The sequence below is a fragment of the Glandiceps talaboti genome, chromosome 16, assembly GCF_964340395.1.
Source record: "Glandiceps talaboti chromosome 16, keGlaTala1.1, whole genome shotgun sequence".
NCBI lineage: Eukaryota > Metazoa > Hemichordata > Enteropneusta > Spengelidae > Glandiceps > Glandiceps talaboti.
The window spans coordinates 2,862,647-2,882,760 of NC_135564.1; the positions used below are offsets into that span (position 1 = coordinate 2,862,647).

The 20,114-nt window shown below is 37.0% G+C and overlaps 1 protein-coding gene and 1 long non-coding RNA gene across 2 annotated transcripts in view; one reads left to right on the forward strand and one right to left on the reverse strand.

Annotated features, from left to right (window-relative positions):
* The first annotated feature begins 379 nt into the window (after positions 1-379).
* On the forward strand, positions 380-9,360 carry LOC144447462 (uncharacterized). Its single transcript, XR_013482028.1, has 5 exons — positions 380-513; positions 5,384-5,561; positions 6,448-6,471; positions 7,136-7,183; positions 7,361-9,360. It is a non-coding gene; the product is annotated as an uncharacterized LOC144447462 (long non-coding RNA).
* Positions 9,361-11,596: 2,236 nt separating this feature from the next.
* Positions 11,597-20,114, reverse strand: part of LOC144447667 (5-hydroxytryptamine receptor 1D-like) — an 8,979-nt gene continuing 461 nt past the window's right edge. Inside the window, exons 2-3 of the mRNA XM_078137745.1 lie at positions 16,820-16,870; positions 11,597-12,552 (exon numbers count right to left, since the gene is read on the reverse strand). Of these exons, the coding sequence (XP_077993871.1) occupies positions 11,597-12,552; positions 16,820-16,870 (1,007 nt within the window). The remainder of the gene's footprint in view (positions 12,553-16,819; positions 16,871-20,114) is intronic.

A 20,114-nucleotide genomic window follows, 5' to 3' on the forward strand; every position in this document is an offset into this window, starting at 1 on the left:
GCGAACCTAGAGAAAGGCTGGCTTATTTTGTAAATACAGAGACTGGCAGTATACTTGACTCACCCATGGCAACAACTGTGACTCCTATACCTAACAGTACTCTATCTAGCACGGACACAGGTAACACTGCTGAAAATCAACCCGTCTACTTGTGGACAGTTAGTAAACATTTAAACAACGACTTTGAATGTGTGTGATCGTTAGCGAGTTTGTGCAATTGTCAAGACCCGAAAACGTGTACGTTCTGTGGTGTTGTGACCCTAAGGAATTCTCAGACTCGGGCAGTATGTCTTTTAACTCATAGAGACCACAGCACAGTTCCATTGGCTGCCTGACAATAATCACAGTGTCATTTGAATAAACATATATATCCCATACACCCTTATACATAAAAGGCTTTATTCTATGTAGGCACTTTGTAAATTCCAACGAGAAAGGACATTGAAATCTAGGGCAGGTGGACCAAACTGTTGAACTCAAAAAATGGGGAACCCAAAGAAACCAGTTCAGCAGGTAAGTTTGTCTATATCTGGATTTAGTTGTCAAGTCCTGTGATTTGAAGGATTGCAGAACTTTGGGACGAACAAAATTATAAGATTTGCTTTTGGGCGTGATTCAGTTCTAAGTACAGGTAAAGACACGCTTGAATGGGAATGAGCGATACATGCCCTGCCTTAAAACTGTAACAATAGCACAGAAGTTTAACGGACAAACACATATAGGCTTGCGACCTCGGTTTTATTGGACCACAGAAAATCAATGTTCAGTAGTGTAATGGCTACTAATTTTCGTAGGTTAGTTCGATAGTCGGCGCCATGGTAAGGCGTTGCCATGTTGTACTTGTGTTGTACTGCAATGAAGTCTGGTCTGGTTATGTTGTTGACGGAAATAACCGTGAGCCATTTGAAGTCGGCAAGAATCCAATATTCAGACTCGGGTATCGTTTACCATGTACTATACCTGACAAATGAAAGGTGAAAAGTAGCCACACCACATTAACCATAAAGATACTTTTATTTTACAATGCCGACAATAAGGGCCAGTTATTTTCATTTCTAGCCGAACTGAAACCATACAACTTGTGAAATTCTAACTTTGTTGATGTATAGTGAGTCAACCAGAGCTACTGGACAACTATTTGCGAGAATTTACGCCCTGATGATTCACCATTCTCGTGTCAGGCCTGAGAAATACCGATAATTCGTGGGTGTGGACGTTCGCAATTATCAGCGACAGTTTAACACGAATTTAAAAATCGGAAACAAGTTTACTTTCAAGGATATGTGAAATGATTTCCTTTCCTTTCCACCGACCTTATTCGTAGGTTGTTCTTTCAAAACCCTTTCGCATTTACAATATATTCAATTTGAATTGAGGACACTGTCCTTTCGTCAGATAAGGGCACAAAAGAGCTGAATGGAACAGGTCACAAAACACGAGTATTGATTTCAGGGTTAGTCGACGAAACCAATGACGGCGATTAGGAACAACAGACATGGGGGCCTCGAGGACAAGGGTCACAGGTCAAGTCGTCGCCATCTTATTTGGTCAACATAAAGTATGCTCCCTCGCCATAAAACAAAATCCGCTCAGAAATAAAAGGATTATTTTAGGTTGGGGCGCTAAGTGTCTGCCGGACACATTTTCATCAAACTATGCTATGCTTGTAACATAACATAACATAACATAACACAACACAACACAACACAACACAACATAACATAACATTATCATAACTGCGTTTTTATATGCTTGTTTGCTACCAGAGTAAACCTTCTAAACATGGAAAGAGAATCGGGCCGCGGATTATAATTTCAAAAGTTAGTTATGTCAAAAGCTAGCATTAAAAACACAAGAAGTAATACTGTGCTTACAAACTCAGCATACATTTTAGAACAATTGACTTAAACCGGGTTCAGTAGTGTTCTAATAGGCATTGTAAAAAGACCGTGTCTCTGGGATCTGTCTTCCGTCCGTCCGTCCGTCCGTCCGTCCGTCCGTCCGTCTGTCTGTCTGTCTGTCTGTCTGTCTGTCTGTCTGTCTGTCTGTCTGTCTGTCTGTCTGTCTGTCTGTCTGTCTGTCTGTCTGTCTGTCTGTCTGTCTGTCTGTCTGTATGTCTGTCTGTCTGTCTGTCTGTCTGTCTGTCTGTCTGTCTGTCTGTCTGTCTGTTCGTGTAAACGACTTGAGGTAAAATTAAATTGGGTCGAGTGTCCTATAGAAGAACTCGAGGGTGATGGAGATGTTATTTACGATATTTAGTTACGGGAACTGATTGGATCTGTGCTATGAAATGAACTAAAACGTGATGATTTTGGTCAAAGGGGTTTCGATTCGATCCAAAATGCTTTGCTGACTAGTCTTATATTTGTCAGAGATGTGACTGATGGTATCTAGATTAGGAATTAAAAATTTAAATCAAAATTGGCCAAATCCCGATGTGAATAAGAGACAAAGGGACATTTTGGTCAAAAGGTGAAAACTGCCAAATATATTGTAGGTAAAATGTGATATTTGGTCAAAAGACTGAAACACTGCTTCTGATATCCTCGGTACGACTAGATTGGAACTAAAATGATTCCATGCAAGGCTAGGTGATTTGATTCTTGGTATAATATGTAAATATGGTCACAGTACATGTGGCCTTTAAACACACAGGGTCAAACCTAGCTAGGTCGATTGTCAACGTAATTTATGATGAGAAAGTTAATTATGTTTTAGTATCTAGTTTGGTGATTACACAAGATAGAGTGGTCATATCAATTATCTGTACACTGGTTACAAATGCATGATCTGTGGTCTGATAAATGGGTGTTCCTTTAGGCGTGTACATGTATAAATTGATATGCTAGCTCCGGAAATATGCGCTCCGAGGACTCGGACACCTCTTCATCCCACCCCCCTCCCCCACCCGCTATGGTTCCGTCCATAAGCTTATATGAAAAACGCGAGTCTATCGAAGATACAGAAATAAACTTTAAATCACCAAGTGGGATGAAAACGTGTCGGAGTCCTCGGAGCACATATTTCCAGAGCGAGCGCAATGCTAAGCCATTGGTCTCTGGTATACAAAGTTATTAACGAGGCCTCATAAAATAAATGTTTTGTTTACCGTACTTGAGTTCCCCAAAAATCTGCCAGGAAGACAAGGAAATCACAAACACAGAAAAAACCCCCACAATTCTAAAAAATAAACAGAAAAAAAATCACAAAGCATATCATGTAAAATTCACTTTTCTGTTAGTTCATTTTCTGTTTGTTCCGAAATATACTAGACTGGCGAAATATGAAATGTCAAAGTCCTAAATTTGATTCTTAAACAACTATTTAGATGTATGTGTAGTTATTATGTACGGTTTGTCCATTTACACAATATAATAAAATACTGCCCTCAGCGGAAGCTTTGAGCAAAACGTGGTTTTTAGCACAGATAAGTAACACGTGAGTAAATTATCTGTATTATAGTAAATCTACCGCTAAACTTACCCGCACACGGATGGAAAACAACAAATTTAATCGATGGCGTCTAAGCCTAGTGTCATATAAATCTCTTCTTTGATCTTCCGAGCCCAACAAGCGGAAAAGTATTTAAGGGTTTGCAAGAACGATTCAGGCTAATATTTGTTTTCATTGATACACACCTATAAGTTATAACTAAAGGCAAGTTGCATCCAAATTGTTACAATGAATATTTACATAATTGCTAGGTCTTGGACACCTTTTGATCATGAAGTAATATCACATGATTAACAAAAAAAGTAGATAAAAATACAAAACGATTACAACTCTACGGGTCATATATGCAGAGAGTTTCATTCTTCTTTCACCAAGTAGAGTGCTCAGTCAGCTTTGAGAGCAATACATACATAAAAATGAAAGAAGACGAGTATGATATTACAATATGGATTTACACTACGCTCCGTTTCACCAAAAGGATCATCAGGTGTATGTGTGGACAAGTAGATTCGTTGAATGTGTATACCCATTCAACAAAACACATGTCCAATAATAACCTCATCCATAGGTCGATCCACATTCATTTTTCAAAGTTTAACATTGCCTTTTATAAAAATGCCTACAGTAAACACTACCTGTGACCAATGACATCAAAAACATACCGCTGTATATGTTGAAAACAATTATTTGTTCAAGAACACAAATACAACCATTAACAGGGTATCAGGGTACAGTCTACGGTTTTGTTCTCTTTTGCAGATATCTCAGCATAATAAGAAGCGGGAATCACTCTTCAAACAGTCAATCGGACAGAGCTAAGCTTTTATTTATGTGCATTTGTGGCTTGAACACTAAATACAGGATTTTGAATTATACGAAAATCATCACGCACAACAAGATGTGTACCTGTCAACTTCGCTTTAGACATTACCGTTCCCTTCCCTTTCCATTCAACAATTATGCAAGAAGTGAGCGTTCCTAAATTGCCAGTAACCAAATCTGCCTCGCAACCAGAATATTACAAAAGTTATACTTGTCTCTTGCACATTTGATGATTCATGGTAGCCTTACATTCGTTTCCATGCAATATTTTTCATAAACGATCTAGGCCAAACATGAAAGACACTAATGTGATATGTTCTTTATAGGTACACTCTTAAACAACGACCTTTGTAACGCGTTGAGTGTAAGTCGATGGTACTCTATTCAAAGATATCCCCTATTGTCTGAAGTGAATGGTTATACCCATCGTAAACTCATGTCACGCAGTCTTAAATATTTGTGTGAATTCCCCGTACTGTATGCATGTCTGTCTCTCTTTGTATGTGCTTCAAGGACATCGAGTGGACATGTATTCAAACCTACCTACATTATATGTACAGCATAGTGTTGTGTACGATTGATACTAGATTACACCCATAAAGCTTAGTACTTTGCGTACAGAATTGATATCATGGTGTATATACCATTTCATAGTAAGGTTATGCATGCACAAGAAATAGTACAACATAGTGAACAGTCATGACTATTTGCGTAATGGTACTACGTATACCCTGTGCTTGTATCAGAGCTGAAAGCCAGACCTCATAGACTAGGCAGGTGCTCTTCTGACGTTTCCTGGATCACAGGCACTTGTTTCCCGAGATATGTATCAGAACATTTTTATCAGAATACAATAAAATGTCGATAATATCGTTAATATTGACGTATTTAGCCAACTGTATATGAAAGGGGTAAAATTACACTTGTTTCTACGATCGCGCAAGTCCACCCACCACCGCGTAATATAGTCTATATTTCGCGATGTGTGGACTTGCGCGATGCATAGGAACGTCTCTCATAACTATATCAGGACCGATATTTCTCATAATATCATCCTTTGCATCGTTTTATCTGATATTTCTATAATCTTTCTATATATTTTTTTTAGATTCCGAACAATAAATATGCGTTGAATAACCCATATGTAGAGCAAGAATTGGAGTACCAAACTCCAGGCGCTGCTGCTCAGGAGCTGTATAATCGGAAAGTGTGCAGATACATATGTTTATTTCTACTTCTAGTGGTGATATCTTTTGTAATGTTCTTCTGTATTATCTACTTTGCAAGTAAGTATGATATTACTTCACATTCGAATTTAAAGTGGCATAAACTGTGTTTTATAAGTTTTTTTTTTACCTTCTAGGGTATCTTCTGGTGTTAGTAGCATCATTGATACCATTCGTCTAACATGGGAAGAGAAGAGTTGATCGATATTTCAATATACAGATGTCATCCAATCTTGCATGTACTCTGCCTAAATACCCCATTTTGTATGAGTTATTTCGACAACAAGTGATGGTTAATTATGCGAAGCAAAATACTAGATGTAGCAGAAATTGCTCCCCACACTAACAACAAGAAACGGACAACTAAACAAAACGGGAAAAAAAGATAAAGCAAGTTTATGCCCCTTAAGTCGTCGTCGTCATCGTCGTCGTCGTCGTCGTCGTCATCATCATCATCATCATCATCATCATCATCATCATCATCATCATCATCATCATCATCATCATCATCATCATCATCATCATCATCACCATCATCACCACCACCACCACCACCACCACCACCACCACCACCACCATCATCATCATCATCATCATCATCATCATCAATCACAATCACAATCATCACTAAGCACCACCACCACCACCACCACCACCACCACCACCACCACCACCACCACCACCACCACCACCGTTTGTTTAGAAACAACCTATAAAGTCATAACATATGATAACGGGTCTTATTAGGCCATAGGCTACAAAAGGTCAATGTAAATATTGTTCTATTACTAGAGCGCAATTCTAAACATATGAACAACCCAACTGGACTAGGCAAATGCTTCGATTGATTATGAACTAATCAAAACTTTAAAAAAAAATTATATTCATCTTTTACTTACTATTATTGCTAACAATTCTATTTCATTTTCCTTTCTTTCATTTGAAGATAAGGAAGGTTCGGGTAATGCTGGTAAGTCATCCTTATCGTTACTTCTAAATACAGTGAATAACTTTTGCATGGCCATAATGCACCAATTTAGTATGTTGATGGAATGTTACCAAGACAGTAGGCCACAGGCAGAGAGCAATATGCCCATGGCCACAAAGGAAATAATTGGAGACTGAAAAAAAAAAATTATGTCTTGGATTTTTTAAAATACAAATTATAGGCAGTAACAAAGTTGCAGCGCCATTAGCACATGAGTTTTCCCACCCAGGAAGAAGTTGCTATTATTTGTATTGTCATAACTTTTCAGCCAAACGAGGACGAAATCTTGATGTTGAATGCGATTTTCGTCATTAGCAGACGACAGGGTGATATGATCGCCGTGGTGTACTAAAATGACATCAAAGTCAATAACGTCATCTCATTATGAATGCAGGAATTATGCTAATTAGATTATATCACATGTAACTAGTTCTGAACCAATCTGAGTTCGTATTTAAAAGCGAAACGAAACACAATTTTGCAATTTGTGATAAATTAAATCTAATATTACGTAAACGATAAATATCCACATGAGCAGTAGCATGTAAATTAAGTTATTTTTTATGGCAAGAATGTTGTAGGGAAAAGTTTGAGGTTTCAGCAAAAATAACACGGTAGCTATAAAGAGTCGACTTTTTTCCTTCAGTTCCAGACAAAGCGAACACAACGATGGCAACTGCTACCGAGTCTAATAGTAAGTACTCTTCGTCTTTTTTATTAGTCAATCGTGCTTTCAACTTCAAAAAGAACTGATCAGCTTATTTGAAAGGGGGGGGGGGGTGGATATTGTCAGCAATACAACCGAAAATCAGTATTTAGGGATACTAGAATGGTGTTGCTAACAGTTTCTTCATTTCTTTCTTTCTTTCAGATTAACAAGACACGTGAGATGAAGCCTTAACAGAATTTCTAGCGACTCTTTTGTCCGTATTATGCGCTTACCAGACTGCGTTATCCAGAGTTCATATCCGTAGAAATGTCGTCACTTCCGTCTGTTAATTACTCTAGTATATTTTTCGAACTCATCTGTTTGGGGCGCCTATCCGACAGTAACTTGTCTGTCGGTCGTCGCTACTTTGGTATCACCGTAGCTTTGATATTGTCAAGAGAAAAGGATGCAAACACAATGGATTTGAAAGAAGGTTGTGACACATTTGATAACGTATATGTGCGTTGCCGATTTTGATGATATCAATGTACACTTGCTGGCAATTCTGCAGATATCATCTGTGTACAATTTTGATGATATCAAAGTGCGTGTGCTGTCAATTTTGATGATATCACCGTACAAGTGCTGACCATAGCAATGTATGTGTGAGGGTAACTCTAAAGATATCAACGTAGTGCCAATTGCGACGATTTCGACATACACGTGCTGACAATTCGGACAATTTCCATCATTTTTTCCTGCCATTACAGTTGTGTTCGGTGCCTCCAGTTTTACCTAGCCTATAGTATATATCAAGAACTATCGTGCAAATCAGTTTCGAACAACTTCTTCCTTATCATCGTCATATAAAGTCTGGAAATGTATACTTATTGATTTTCACAGACTTTTGAAATTTGTGTTTGTTGGTAGTGCAAATATTGACTTATAAATATGAGAGAAATCAATTAATGTGTAATAAACAGGGGTGGATTTTATATCTAGATCAAAATTTGAATTTATAATTGGTGAATTCTAAGAAAATGTCAAAACTTTTGTAAATATTTTTTGGCGGGAAATCACAGCAGACGATCCAACCATTAAATATGGATTGTACCGTTAGAGGGAAAAGTTAGATTTTAAATTTTATGATATACTTTCTTCGGGATATTTTTTATTGAAATCTTAGGGATTTTTACAAGATAACTTGATGTTTGTAGGTAGACGTTTTGACTGTTCACTCAATCAGTTGTATTATGTTTAACCTTTGCCAAAATTTACCAACATTCTCCGAATGTAGAAAATGAAGACATAGCAATGTATTTTCTATCCGTATTACATAAAACCTGCCTATGTACCTTGTGCGGTAAAAAAAGTGGTTGTATAGAGTTAGTTTGGCACAAGTCCGCGTTCCATAGACAGGTTTTGATATACCGGCCATATAGCATCCTTCTCAAAAGAAAAATCGCACATGTCCAACCAAGTTACAGTATCGTTGGCTTATTTATAGCAGTTTCTTAAATTATCAACAAAGCTGTTATCACAATTTCTAAAAAAATGTCAACAGTTTCTTAAAATATGTTTGTCATATATATTGATGGAGCACCAAACAAATTACAGTATTACCTAACATATATCATCGTATCACTACATTTACATCTTTTGTTTAAAAGCAATACCCCTCTGTGTATGACTTCATTTTATTGTTGAATTTGGTTTTAATGCTCACGAGTTTACAGTCTGCGTTTTTATTTATTCATAGCAAGTAGTTGAATAGTAACTGTAAAACTAACACCAAGTCGTTGGTGGCGCCGCTAGAGCTAGAGCTCCGCACTTTCCGCTTACGCAGGTGGGTAAACGGAATATGTGGAGCGCCCTCAACGGTTGTATTTACCAACCTAGCTTGAATACTAGTATACCAGTAGCATCTACGAATCAATTTGCTGGAAGACTATACTGAGAAGTTGCAGGGTTTTATGGGTAAGCTAAAAAAACAATATAGGTACAAGAATTGTATAAATAATTGAATTCTAGATATTGTATTCTTCTGAACGAAACTTGATCTTCAGTTTTATTGTTGATCAGTAACTAACACAGGATCGTTGATCACATAGGATTAATTAATTTACTATTCAAACGGAACAAGTATCTTATTATTAATTTTAAACATTTGCAAAAATTGTAACGATTTCTTAATACTGTAATGAATAATCATTTCCCATATTTCTGACGTCAATCAATTAATTATAAACTTCTGATCAGCCTTACAATATTTGTCATATAAATTAGTCTTTTTTTATTTTCGATTTTGTCAAAGTCTTGTCTCGAAAGAGAGATAGTTTTATGTATATGTGAATGTGTGAAGTTGTCGTAGAATAGGGTAATCGATATCTCCTTTCCTCATTTGGTTTCTTGTTACTGAGCAGACATAAAATATTAATATGTTAGATCAGGAAGAGCCTGCGACTGTATCTGAACCAAATGTTCAGTATTATCAGAGACATTGCAAGTGAGCGCTTGTTTCATTCATTCATTCATTCATTCATTCATTCATTCATTCATTCATTCATTCATTCATTCATTCATTCATTCATTCATTCATTCATTCATTCATTCATGCATGCATGCGTAGGTGTATGTGTACGTACGTGTATGCATACATCATGCGTGTATGTATGTATGTATGTATGTATGTATGTATGTATGTATGTATGTATGTATGTATGTATGTATGTATGTATGTATGTATGTATGTATGTATGTATGTATGTATGTATGTATGTATGTATGTATGTATGTATGTATGTGGGTTCAGAATGCAGGATGGGTGAAAATGGCATTTCTGGGACCTCTCAACATAAAGAATTGCAGGTAAAATACAATCAGCCTTGTATGTGTTCCCATTAAAGCTAGAAAACCCCTGACACGTGCAGACATTCATAGAGTAATTGAGATGAAACAAGTCAAAATGTAAAATGCTTTTATTTTCATTTCTTTCAGTACTATACAATGGTAATTTCTCGTATAAACAGATATCAAGATAAAAACGTTCACTTTCTGGTTATTGATAGTTCAACTTTAGTATTTGATATTTAAAAATAAGACGTCTCATAGACATCAGTACTAAAGCATGATGTATTTACATTGTGACTATTACATGTAAAATAGAGATGGGTTTAGTTTAAAATGTATTAAATCGTGATACTCCAAGAATACCAATCTCTGAGTAAAGACTTTATCAAAAGGGTGTCTGTCCAGACTAGCGTTTTGCTTTGTACGGAAATAATACATTTATTGTTCTACTTTACACATGTCATTATTGGTGGTGTAATATAGTGACGTAATTGTTTACTATCGTCATAGAATCTTGTGTAGATTATAGTCATTGGCAGAAATGGAACTATTATTGGGCATGCAATGCATGGTACATGTAATGCCGGCATAATATAATATGGACCCTATGACGAAATCGATAAATTACGTCATTCTCATACGTCATATTACATGTATACAGTACCTAGTATGACTCGTGAGAGTTGTACGGGGTGGCTACTATGATGATGAAGAGTCACTTCAGAAACTGCCTTAGTCTTCGCCATGTTTTGGCGTCTTCCTCAACGTTTTTTATAATGACTTTCATTAAACACAATACAGACACTGGTAACACACACACACACACACACACACACACACACACACATACACACACACACACATTATTTGATATGTTCTACATATTCGTCAATGCAATATCAATTTCATGACACGGGAACATAACGTGCACGTGCCTGCAGTGTGTCAGTCATTGCAAATGTAGTTCTTTGCGAAAGACGCATCGTGTTGCCGTATATCAACTTTCTAAACTAGCCTATTCTTACTGTGTGACAACTGTAGACAATAGAGTCAGTAAGCGTTCAGTTTCTAATGGGGGGGGAGGGGGTGTTCTGTCATCGAAACATTAAAAATTAACGGATCCTCTTTTCAGATCTTCACAATATAACCAGTGGGCGACAATAAATTAATCCCCCACCCCCACTCGCTCAAGAGAAAATATATTCATAGTAAAAAAGACACAGTAATATACAATCATGTGAGAATTTGCAATTTGTTTTTAGTGCAATGACGGGACTATAATTAGTTACGTTACTAGTATTTTCTTACTTTTAATTTTAGCCAAATCATGGTCCGTTTTGATACAATTCATGATTAACAAGGGAAAAAAACTTTAGGACACTTTATTTCTGTACAAGATATACATCAACCCGTTTATCACTATTGATCGATTATCAGTGTTTCGGAAGACTTTCGGAAGATATATTGTCTTCCCTTACCCAAAGTGAAAAAGTGATCCGAGAGCGAACCTCATTAAACATTGACGTTAGCATGGTGCCCCCCCCCATCATTGCCGCCCCCCCCCCCCGGCCGCATATCCGAACGCTTATCACTGCGTTGTCTCTATTATCAAATATGAGGGATAGGATTCACTACTTCTTGAGATTCATTGTTGTCAGGGGCGACGGAATGTATGGCGATGACGGCTCCAACAGATCTCTGGCGACGGAATCTGGCATTTTTACAAATACAAAATATATCTTGAAAACCTTTGCGAAAGTTTCTGTTCATCATTCCATAGATGATAGGGTTGAGGGCGCAGTTCAAGAAAACCATATAGACAGTAAAAAGATCTAATGCCAACGGAATTTCATAGTTGAAGAACGTTTCTAGGAAATTAACAACACTTATAGGTGCCCAGCAGACGACAAATGCTAGCAACACAATCAGTACAGTTTTTGTAATTTTGACATCTTCTACTCTTGGTCCTTGTCCACATTGCTTCCGCGACGAACCTTCTCTGCCAATACGTCCACTTATGGCAGTAGGCGGTCGATCATCCGTGCCTGAAGCCATGGAAATGTTCGACGGCCGCCTCCCTATGTCACCATAAATGTGTTCAAAGAAACTCGGTGATCTACTAACTATACTGATATTTGAAGCTCTCCGGTTTTGTGTAAAATCCTCATTGTCAAGCGGTGTTCTGAATAAACTGTTCAGTCTTACAACTTGGCCGTGACTAACTTTGTACTCGTTTCCTCCCTGAGGGGCTGCCCCATCTTCTCCACTTGATTTCAAACTGTTTTGGGCATCAGGATGTCCAGATACTGGCGATGGGGGCGCACTTCGACGAGAAAAGTGAGACTTAATTCTGCGAGCGTTATTCTGAACAACTTTAAAGATTTTGTAATACGAAATAATCATTATGAAGAATGGCGCCATGATACCAAATGTCAGTACAAAAAGAGTGTATGATATATTAGTTGACCATATTAACGTACATATGGCCTTGCCTGGAATGTAGACGTAGTGTGACCAGCCTGCTACTGGTGGGAAAGCACACACAGCTGAAAACAACCATAGTCCTGGTGGAGAAAAAAAACAGAACAAAACAGGAGAACATCAGTAACTCGTCAGGGTTTCTCCACTTGGTGGAGGGTCTATGAAACAAGTAAAGGATATCCCACTAATACTATGATTCCTTTTATGGTTATGACTTGATGATATTCATTGTACAATCCCATCTTTTATCTTAACATGTCCACATTTACATTTACTTTATCCCAGTTACTAGAAGTCTCGCAAAGGACAAGGCTGTATGGAACGTTTCGCAATTACTCGGTCAAGTTTATCCTTTCATACAAAATAACACAGTTGGTGTGTGTGTGTGTGTGTGTGTGTGTGTGTGTGTGTGTGTGTGTGTGTGTGTGTGTGATTGTTTCAAAATTTCTTATTCAAATAAAGAATCATGGATAAAAAAGCCACGAGAATTGAGAAAGTCTCGTAGGAACCGTATGGAACATTACTGTAACGTCTATGTAAGCACACGTTTTTAACATATACGTTGTACTTAAAGCTGTTGACTTAAATGAAAAGGACAGAATGTGTTTTCCTATTGGATTGTTTAGCTGTGATTGAGCTCTTGAGTTGACAATAGGAAACAGCTAATAAGTGTAAACGCATTTGTGTCGAGAGGCCACCATACAGTATGAGAGTATACCTGTAGATCAAGTTTCTTTGAGTAATAATTGCCTTAAATTTGAATCCCTGATATCGGTATTCACAAATAATTGTTATATAGTCATTATTATTTCAGAGATAAAATTAGTTCAAAATGTTAGAAAACGATAGTATTTTCCTTTTTTTGGCGGGAAAGTACGTCAAATACACCTTGGGCAAACTATCGGATTTTCCCTGTCAACAGTGATGGATGCTACTAGTTGTTTCATTTGACACACGGAAGTTTCGTGTCAATATTTTACATTTTCCGTCATTTATACATTTTACGACGTGAATTGCGAAGTGCTACATGAATTCGGAGACGTATAATACAAGATCCAGAATATTTTGTCTTCATGAGCCAATTTTATCCCACATTTGTGAGTATCGTCATATTTCACTGGAAACAGCTCGACAGTCCCGGTCGTTTCATACGACACTAGTAGGTTGTCCAAATACAAAATGTATTTAATACTTTTCACTTCACGCGTATTAGCTTAGATCTGCGAAATATTACACGCCGACGATATGACATTACAAAATCCATGATAGTTTATCTTCAAGCAGTAAGATCTATCGCATACTTCGGAGTGTATTAGATTTGACAAACTAACAGTTGTACAAAAGTGTCAGCCCATCCTTCCGTTCATAGTCACACTGCATTAATTCTCCATTTCAATCCAGATTTTGCGTCTGCAGCTCAAGTTTGAATATGAGATCACCGACAAGGTATATGAAGCAACCTAATTACAAGGCACACTGAGCATGCGTGATCATTTGAAGTTGAGGTAAAATACCTAATCTGGGGTGATCGGAAGGAAAGTCCCTCACAACATTCTTTGTAAACTAAACTAAATTTTTGTAGTTAGAAACAAAATGGCAGATTACACTGTCATTAATTCAAGTTTGTCGAAGGAAGGATGCAATACCCAAGATTCCACATCCAAAATGGTGGTCTTATGGAGTTCGATAACAATCACCTTGCATCATTCTCTCATTCTCGCAAGCCGTCTTGAACGGTGCCGTAAAAGATGAAGTGGTTTATGACGATGCCTTGCATAGACAAAAAGTCGAGAAAACAAATATTATTAAATCGATATCTACATGTATGATGCCCTTATTCTGAATGTAATTCATTGAATTTCACTACACGTCACATCAGACTCTATAAACCATACGTATTACCATATGTCGAAAATGCAGATAACAGACTAAACTGAATCACCAGATATTGACATCAAAGGCTATAAACTTAAAGACACACATTTGATATTTGAATAAAGTTTAATTTCAAACATGAACGCTTTGTTGAATTCTGGGTTATCTATTACCCCATGTCAAGTGATAAAGTACTATTTTTATGTGGTGAAGAAATGGAAACTATTTTTATGGCATTGACAGATGAGTTTTCATGTCAATATGGTTTATGCCTTACAATTAAAGCAAGTGAAAAGGAAAGGGAATGAGAACTTAGAAGAGTTTGATACATACATACATACATACATACATACATACATACATACATACATACACACATACATACACACATACCTACACACATACCTACATACATACATACATACATACATACATACATACATACATACATACATACATACATACATACATACATACATACACACATGTAAATTGGGGGTTTATTCATTTGCTTTAAATCTTTTTATTTGAGTCACAGATTTCTCATTGCACTAGATGGATTGAACCAGACCCTTGTTAGATTCGAAACCACGGATAGTTTCTAGACTGCTATGAGTGTATCTTGACACCTTCAATTTAAATTTCTCCCAGGGACGTAAACAATATATTTATAATTCTGTAATGTATTGCCGCCAATATCAAATTACGTATCTATCTTTTATGTATAGGCTGATCCAGGTTCTTCGACATGAAAATCGTCACCAAGTACTCGCTAGTCAACATCTCACTTCTTATCATTTTTCGCTTCCTTAGTAATCGTTAAAATATTCATGAAATTTGACACACATCGATGATCACTTTGATCACTGAGTTCTTATCGCAAATTGAAGACATAAAGTAATTTGACACCCTTCCATCATATCACTATTTTGTTTCCGAAACCATAAAAAAATGTAATATTTTTTATGTACGTGTCAATAGAGACTGTTAATGCATTGAAACATACAATTGCGACATGCCTTTGTTTCTTCATGTTCTCCAAACTTTAGTTTGTAAATAATTCTTGTAATTCAAGGACGCCCTCTATCTATTAATGAATGGTTTGTAAGTTAATTATTTAGAAGACAAAGGCATCGGATATTTTTAGTTTAGCTGATATCGAGAATTTGAGGACTTGTTTTTTTTTTTGGACCTTGGAGCTGTGAGCATCTAACTCACCTTGCCTCGGCTAGGCTTTGAGTGAGGCTGTGAGGTCGAACCAAGGGCCTCACGAAACAGGGTTTAACACAGGTGCGTTTGGGTGGTTGGCGGTACTTGGTGGATAACGATGGTGGTTTCGTGAAATCAAGTCTATGTTCAAGTTCTAGTTCAACCATTTTGTGTCGTATTCTGTTTAGGTTTAACGACATAAACGTATATCCCGCTCTTAATAAATATATTATAAAATAACTATATACTGACGTAGTATATGTTGTATTATAGTTTTCACAAATTATATATGCCAATCTGAGTATTACCCTTAGCATCGTATAACGCCAGACAGTTAGACATCAGTTAAATATTTCATAATTCAAACACACGCTTTTTAAAAAAAATCATCGCCTTGAATTGACACAATAATTCACATGTTATGTTTGGTATAAATTATCCCTCGTTCGCTTGTTCCAGTCGCTTTCACTTTTTCGTATAATGTATTTGGGGCTTTTGTCATAATGATTTCATGTAGATAAAGATTTGTTACTATTTTTCGAGAATATACGTCATTAAAACAGTAATTACAGTTTCCATTGTTATCGAACACATCGAACAATCGTAACACAAGACCGTCACCACCAGCACTACCACCAGCAGTGGCAGCAGCAGCACCACCATCGCCGCCACCACCGCCATCGCCACCACCACCACCACCACCACCACCACCACCAGCACCACCACCAGCAGTAGCAGCAGCAGCACCACCATCGCCGCCACCACCGCCATCGCCACCACCACCACCACCACCACCACCACCACCACCACCAGCACCACCACCAGCAGTAGCAGCAGCAGCACCACCACCACCACCACCATCGCCGCCACCACCACCACCACCACCACCACCACCAGCACCACCACCAGCACCACCACCAGCAGTAGCAGCAGCACCACCACCACCATCGCCGCCGCCACTGCCGCTGCCGTACACACACCACTAAAACTATCCTCAGTATATTACTGATTACCATCGTCGCCAATACCTTTACGACCAACGGATAAAACACCTCTGCCGCCACCACCTAGACAGACACACACTCCCAACAGTGCTCAAAACAACTACCGCCGTCATCCACCGCTAACCACCCAAACACACCTGTGCTAACATCACTGAAACTACCACCACCATCTCTACTCTCAAGTCCATCATCACAACCACTGTCCATTTATCCATCATCCTCGACATTCCCCATCACATCCACATGTCTCATCTCATCCCACTTTCACTAAAAGTACTCCCTAGCACACCCCCGATAACACCTATTAAACCAGCTACAACCACAACCACAATCAGGAAATCAACATATCAGAACAACTGATTTACCCGATATAATTGGAATCTTCTTCCATTACATCACATTAATGGAGGAGAAAAGACGTTGTTCATAGTTAGCTTCGACAAGACTTCTATTATATACAACAGCTATAGGTTGAACACTTTTTATCGACCTAAATTTGACATAATTGGTAATTGACAGCACCTCAGTGATAAGAATACAATCACGATAACTTAAGTGATAAATTGACCTTAATAAGTCTGAAATTGGTCGATTGAACTGACATATACTAAACCAACATGTTTTATCAATTACTTTTATTGTAGAAACATTTGTAAAGCAATACAACTATTTTAACTACATAATTCCCTTGGTCTACTACTGTTCACAAATAATATGCACACATCCCAGCAAGTGATTTGTTACATACACAATTATAGCTGCCTACGACTTCTACACAAAATTACTAATGTTGTTGTGTAATTACCTTTCAATAATAAATTCAATGTTTAGTAATATTGACAGCTATGTCAATGGAACAAACTCACAGAACTTGCACAATTGTATTTTTTTACTGAAGGTTAAATATTAACATTAACGATGTCGTGATAGAGTCACGGTGGTTTCTTTGAATGGAAATTAAAAAATGGAGGTAATTTGTTACCCTATTAGCTATTATGTTATAACACGCACACACAGACAAACCTCGTCACCTATCTATAATTAGCATTTGGAGTTAGAGACAGAAACCAACCATTTACATTTTTCTTACTTTACTCTCTTATTTATCAGGTATTCCGTATCACTTAATGTACATATTTATACAGAGATGCAGACTTTATGTATGACTGTAGCTTTCCTGGTGTCTGATTGATTGATTGATTGATTGATTGATTGATGTGTCATAGCCAAGGTTTGTATGTACGACGTGGGCCTTAACCCTGAGACTGTCATCTGTATTTAATTAAACTATACACGCTAAGATATTTGAAAATTTGAGTACATGTTTTGAACAAATCACATGTCCTTCTTCAGTGTCTGACTGAATCTGACAGAATGATCCAAATTTACTGGAGGTGTTGAGTAAACTAGAGGTGTGGAACGGTTTTCCTCAATATATGTATTAAAATTGACGTGTGAAATTACTTGTCAGTATGTTCATCTAACTGTCCACCTTCTGTGATGATGTCACTGTAGTTTGGTGGAATGTCATATATCCCACATTTCCTACATATCTCAATCAAAAGTAGAAGAAGAGAACTTGATTGAATCTTAGTGCTCCCATGACGAACATACATATAATAGTGGTATTAAATAGTAGCACAACATATAACTGAAGTTAAAATTTCGTCTAAAGTCAATGAACAAAATGTACTTGCATAATATAATAGTACGCACACAGAAGATTAGTAGCAGACATCATGGTATTTACTCGTGTTTACCAAAATATTATTAAAAATTTGTATTTATATACAATTATCATAATTATGAATAAATAGTAAAAACTCTATTATTCGTGATTCATGGAATGATATTAGAATATTTCAGTCACAAAATAAAAGTGAATACAAACAACGATATATCTAAACTATAAAATGTGCCCTTTAAACGGTTCAAGGCTTTCCATGGTATGCACGTTTTGGAGGAGTAATTTGTAAATGAGACAACGGAGACATTTTCCCATCATCTTTCTATTTCATTATCTTATAAAACCAACATGCTATCTCGATAGTTATACTGAAATCAGAATATTGCAGGTAAGGTTACGTCATTTACCAACTATGTAAGTTGATCCTGAACCAGATTTCGGGAGTGACATGTTTGAAATTTCAAAGGATGTCTATTTCATTTCGAGCTTTCCTCTCTACGATGAAAGCCCCGCCACTGTGTTGGATGCCGACAAAACTATCAAATAGCATATTAAATGGATCCAATTTTTATAAAGCAACGTGAACTCGTCCTTATCGTATAACGAAAATCAAATTATTTCTAGGACTCTCTATAGGTTCTATATCGTTTTCTTTTGATAAGCACCCGATGAAAGCAATGGCAATAACAACGTCAATGCTTTCTTTGACTAGTGGCTGCTGACATTTGATATTAGTAGATGGTCGATATACAACCTACTCTATAGGTTTTTAAGTTATTACATTTATGGATATAAATAAACGAAAGGTTTTATTTGCATGGTAAATGTGAATTAAGGTAGTCCCGATAAACAAAATGACATAATGACAGCATAACAATGAACCTTAGAAAATTGAGTTCAGATTCAGTTGTCAACGTTTCACGAACATATAGGTCAACATTCTTGTATTCATCTGACAATATCTAGTACTGAGTAAAATGCTACAGAGATAGAGTGAACACTCCATTCAGACTAGGAGTATATTGAAACCTAATGGAGAGACCGTATGCGTTCCCTGTTGCCACCGAGTCTTATTAACTATTCATATTTTTTTTCAAACCCTTTATTCCTAGTGTTCGACAATATAACAGTCGAATAATAGATTCTGTTTAGTGTGCAAGCTCTGAACAAAATTTATATTTAACTACCAACAATTTCTGTTAAGAATAGACCAGCATCCATAAAAAGACAAACAAGTAAATGATATTAGGTACATTCCACATTCATAAAAAATATCATGTGTAGACACACACACACACACATACACATGTACACACACATACATATATATGTGTATATATATATGAAAAAAATCCATGAAAGTCAATCTCGCCTGTAAAGTATCTATTTTCATTTGCAAATTCCGTGGACATAATCTGCCAGTAGATATGAGAAAACGTAATTGTGCACGCAATTCATCTTCCTTTCCTCTAGCAATTCCCTATAGTCTATGGAATGAGGACACTTCATCATAATATATCTGTAACATACTCATTCAATTGCATTTACCGGAGAAACAATTGCCTAATTAACTTTATCCATTTCCTTAAATTGAATTTTTAAATTCATTTTTGAAAGTGGATTAATATAAAAGTATTGTGATTAGCCTATGATTGGATTGATTTGACAGGGTCAGTTAGGTCAAGGTCAAAAGTTCAAAAGACGGGTTTATTTCACTTGAGTAATCATATGCACGAACGATTCTGACGTCTTGATCGATAAAGAGGTTGTTGTGTACTAATTGTAGGCTCATAGATGTAGGGCAGTCAGCTCACTTCTTTATTCATAGCACGGATGTTTAAGTTCTTGGCAAATCTTCCTCAGACAAATC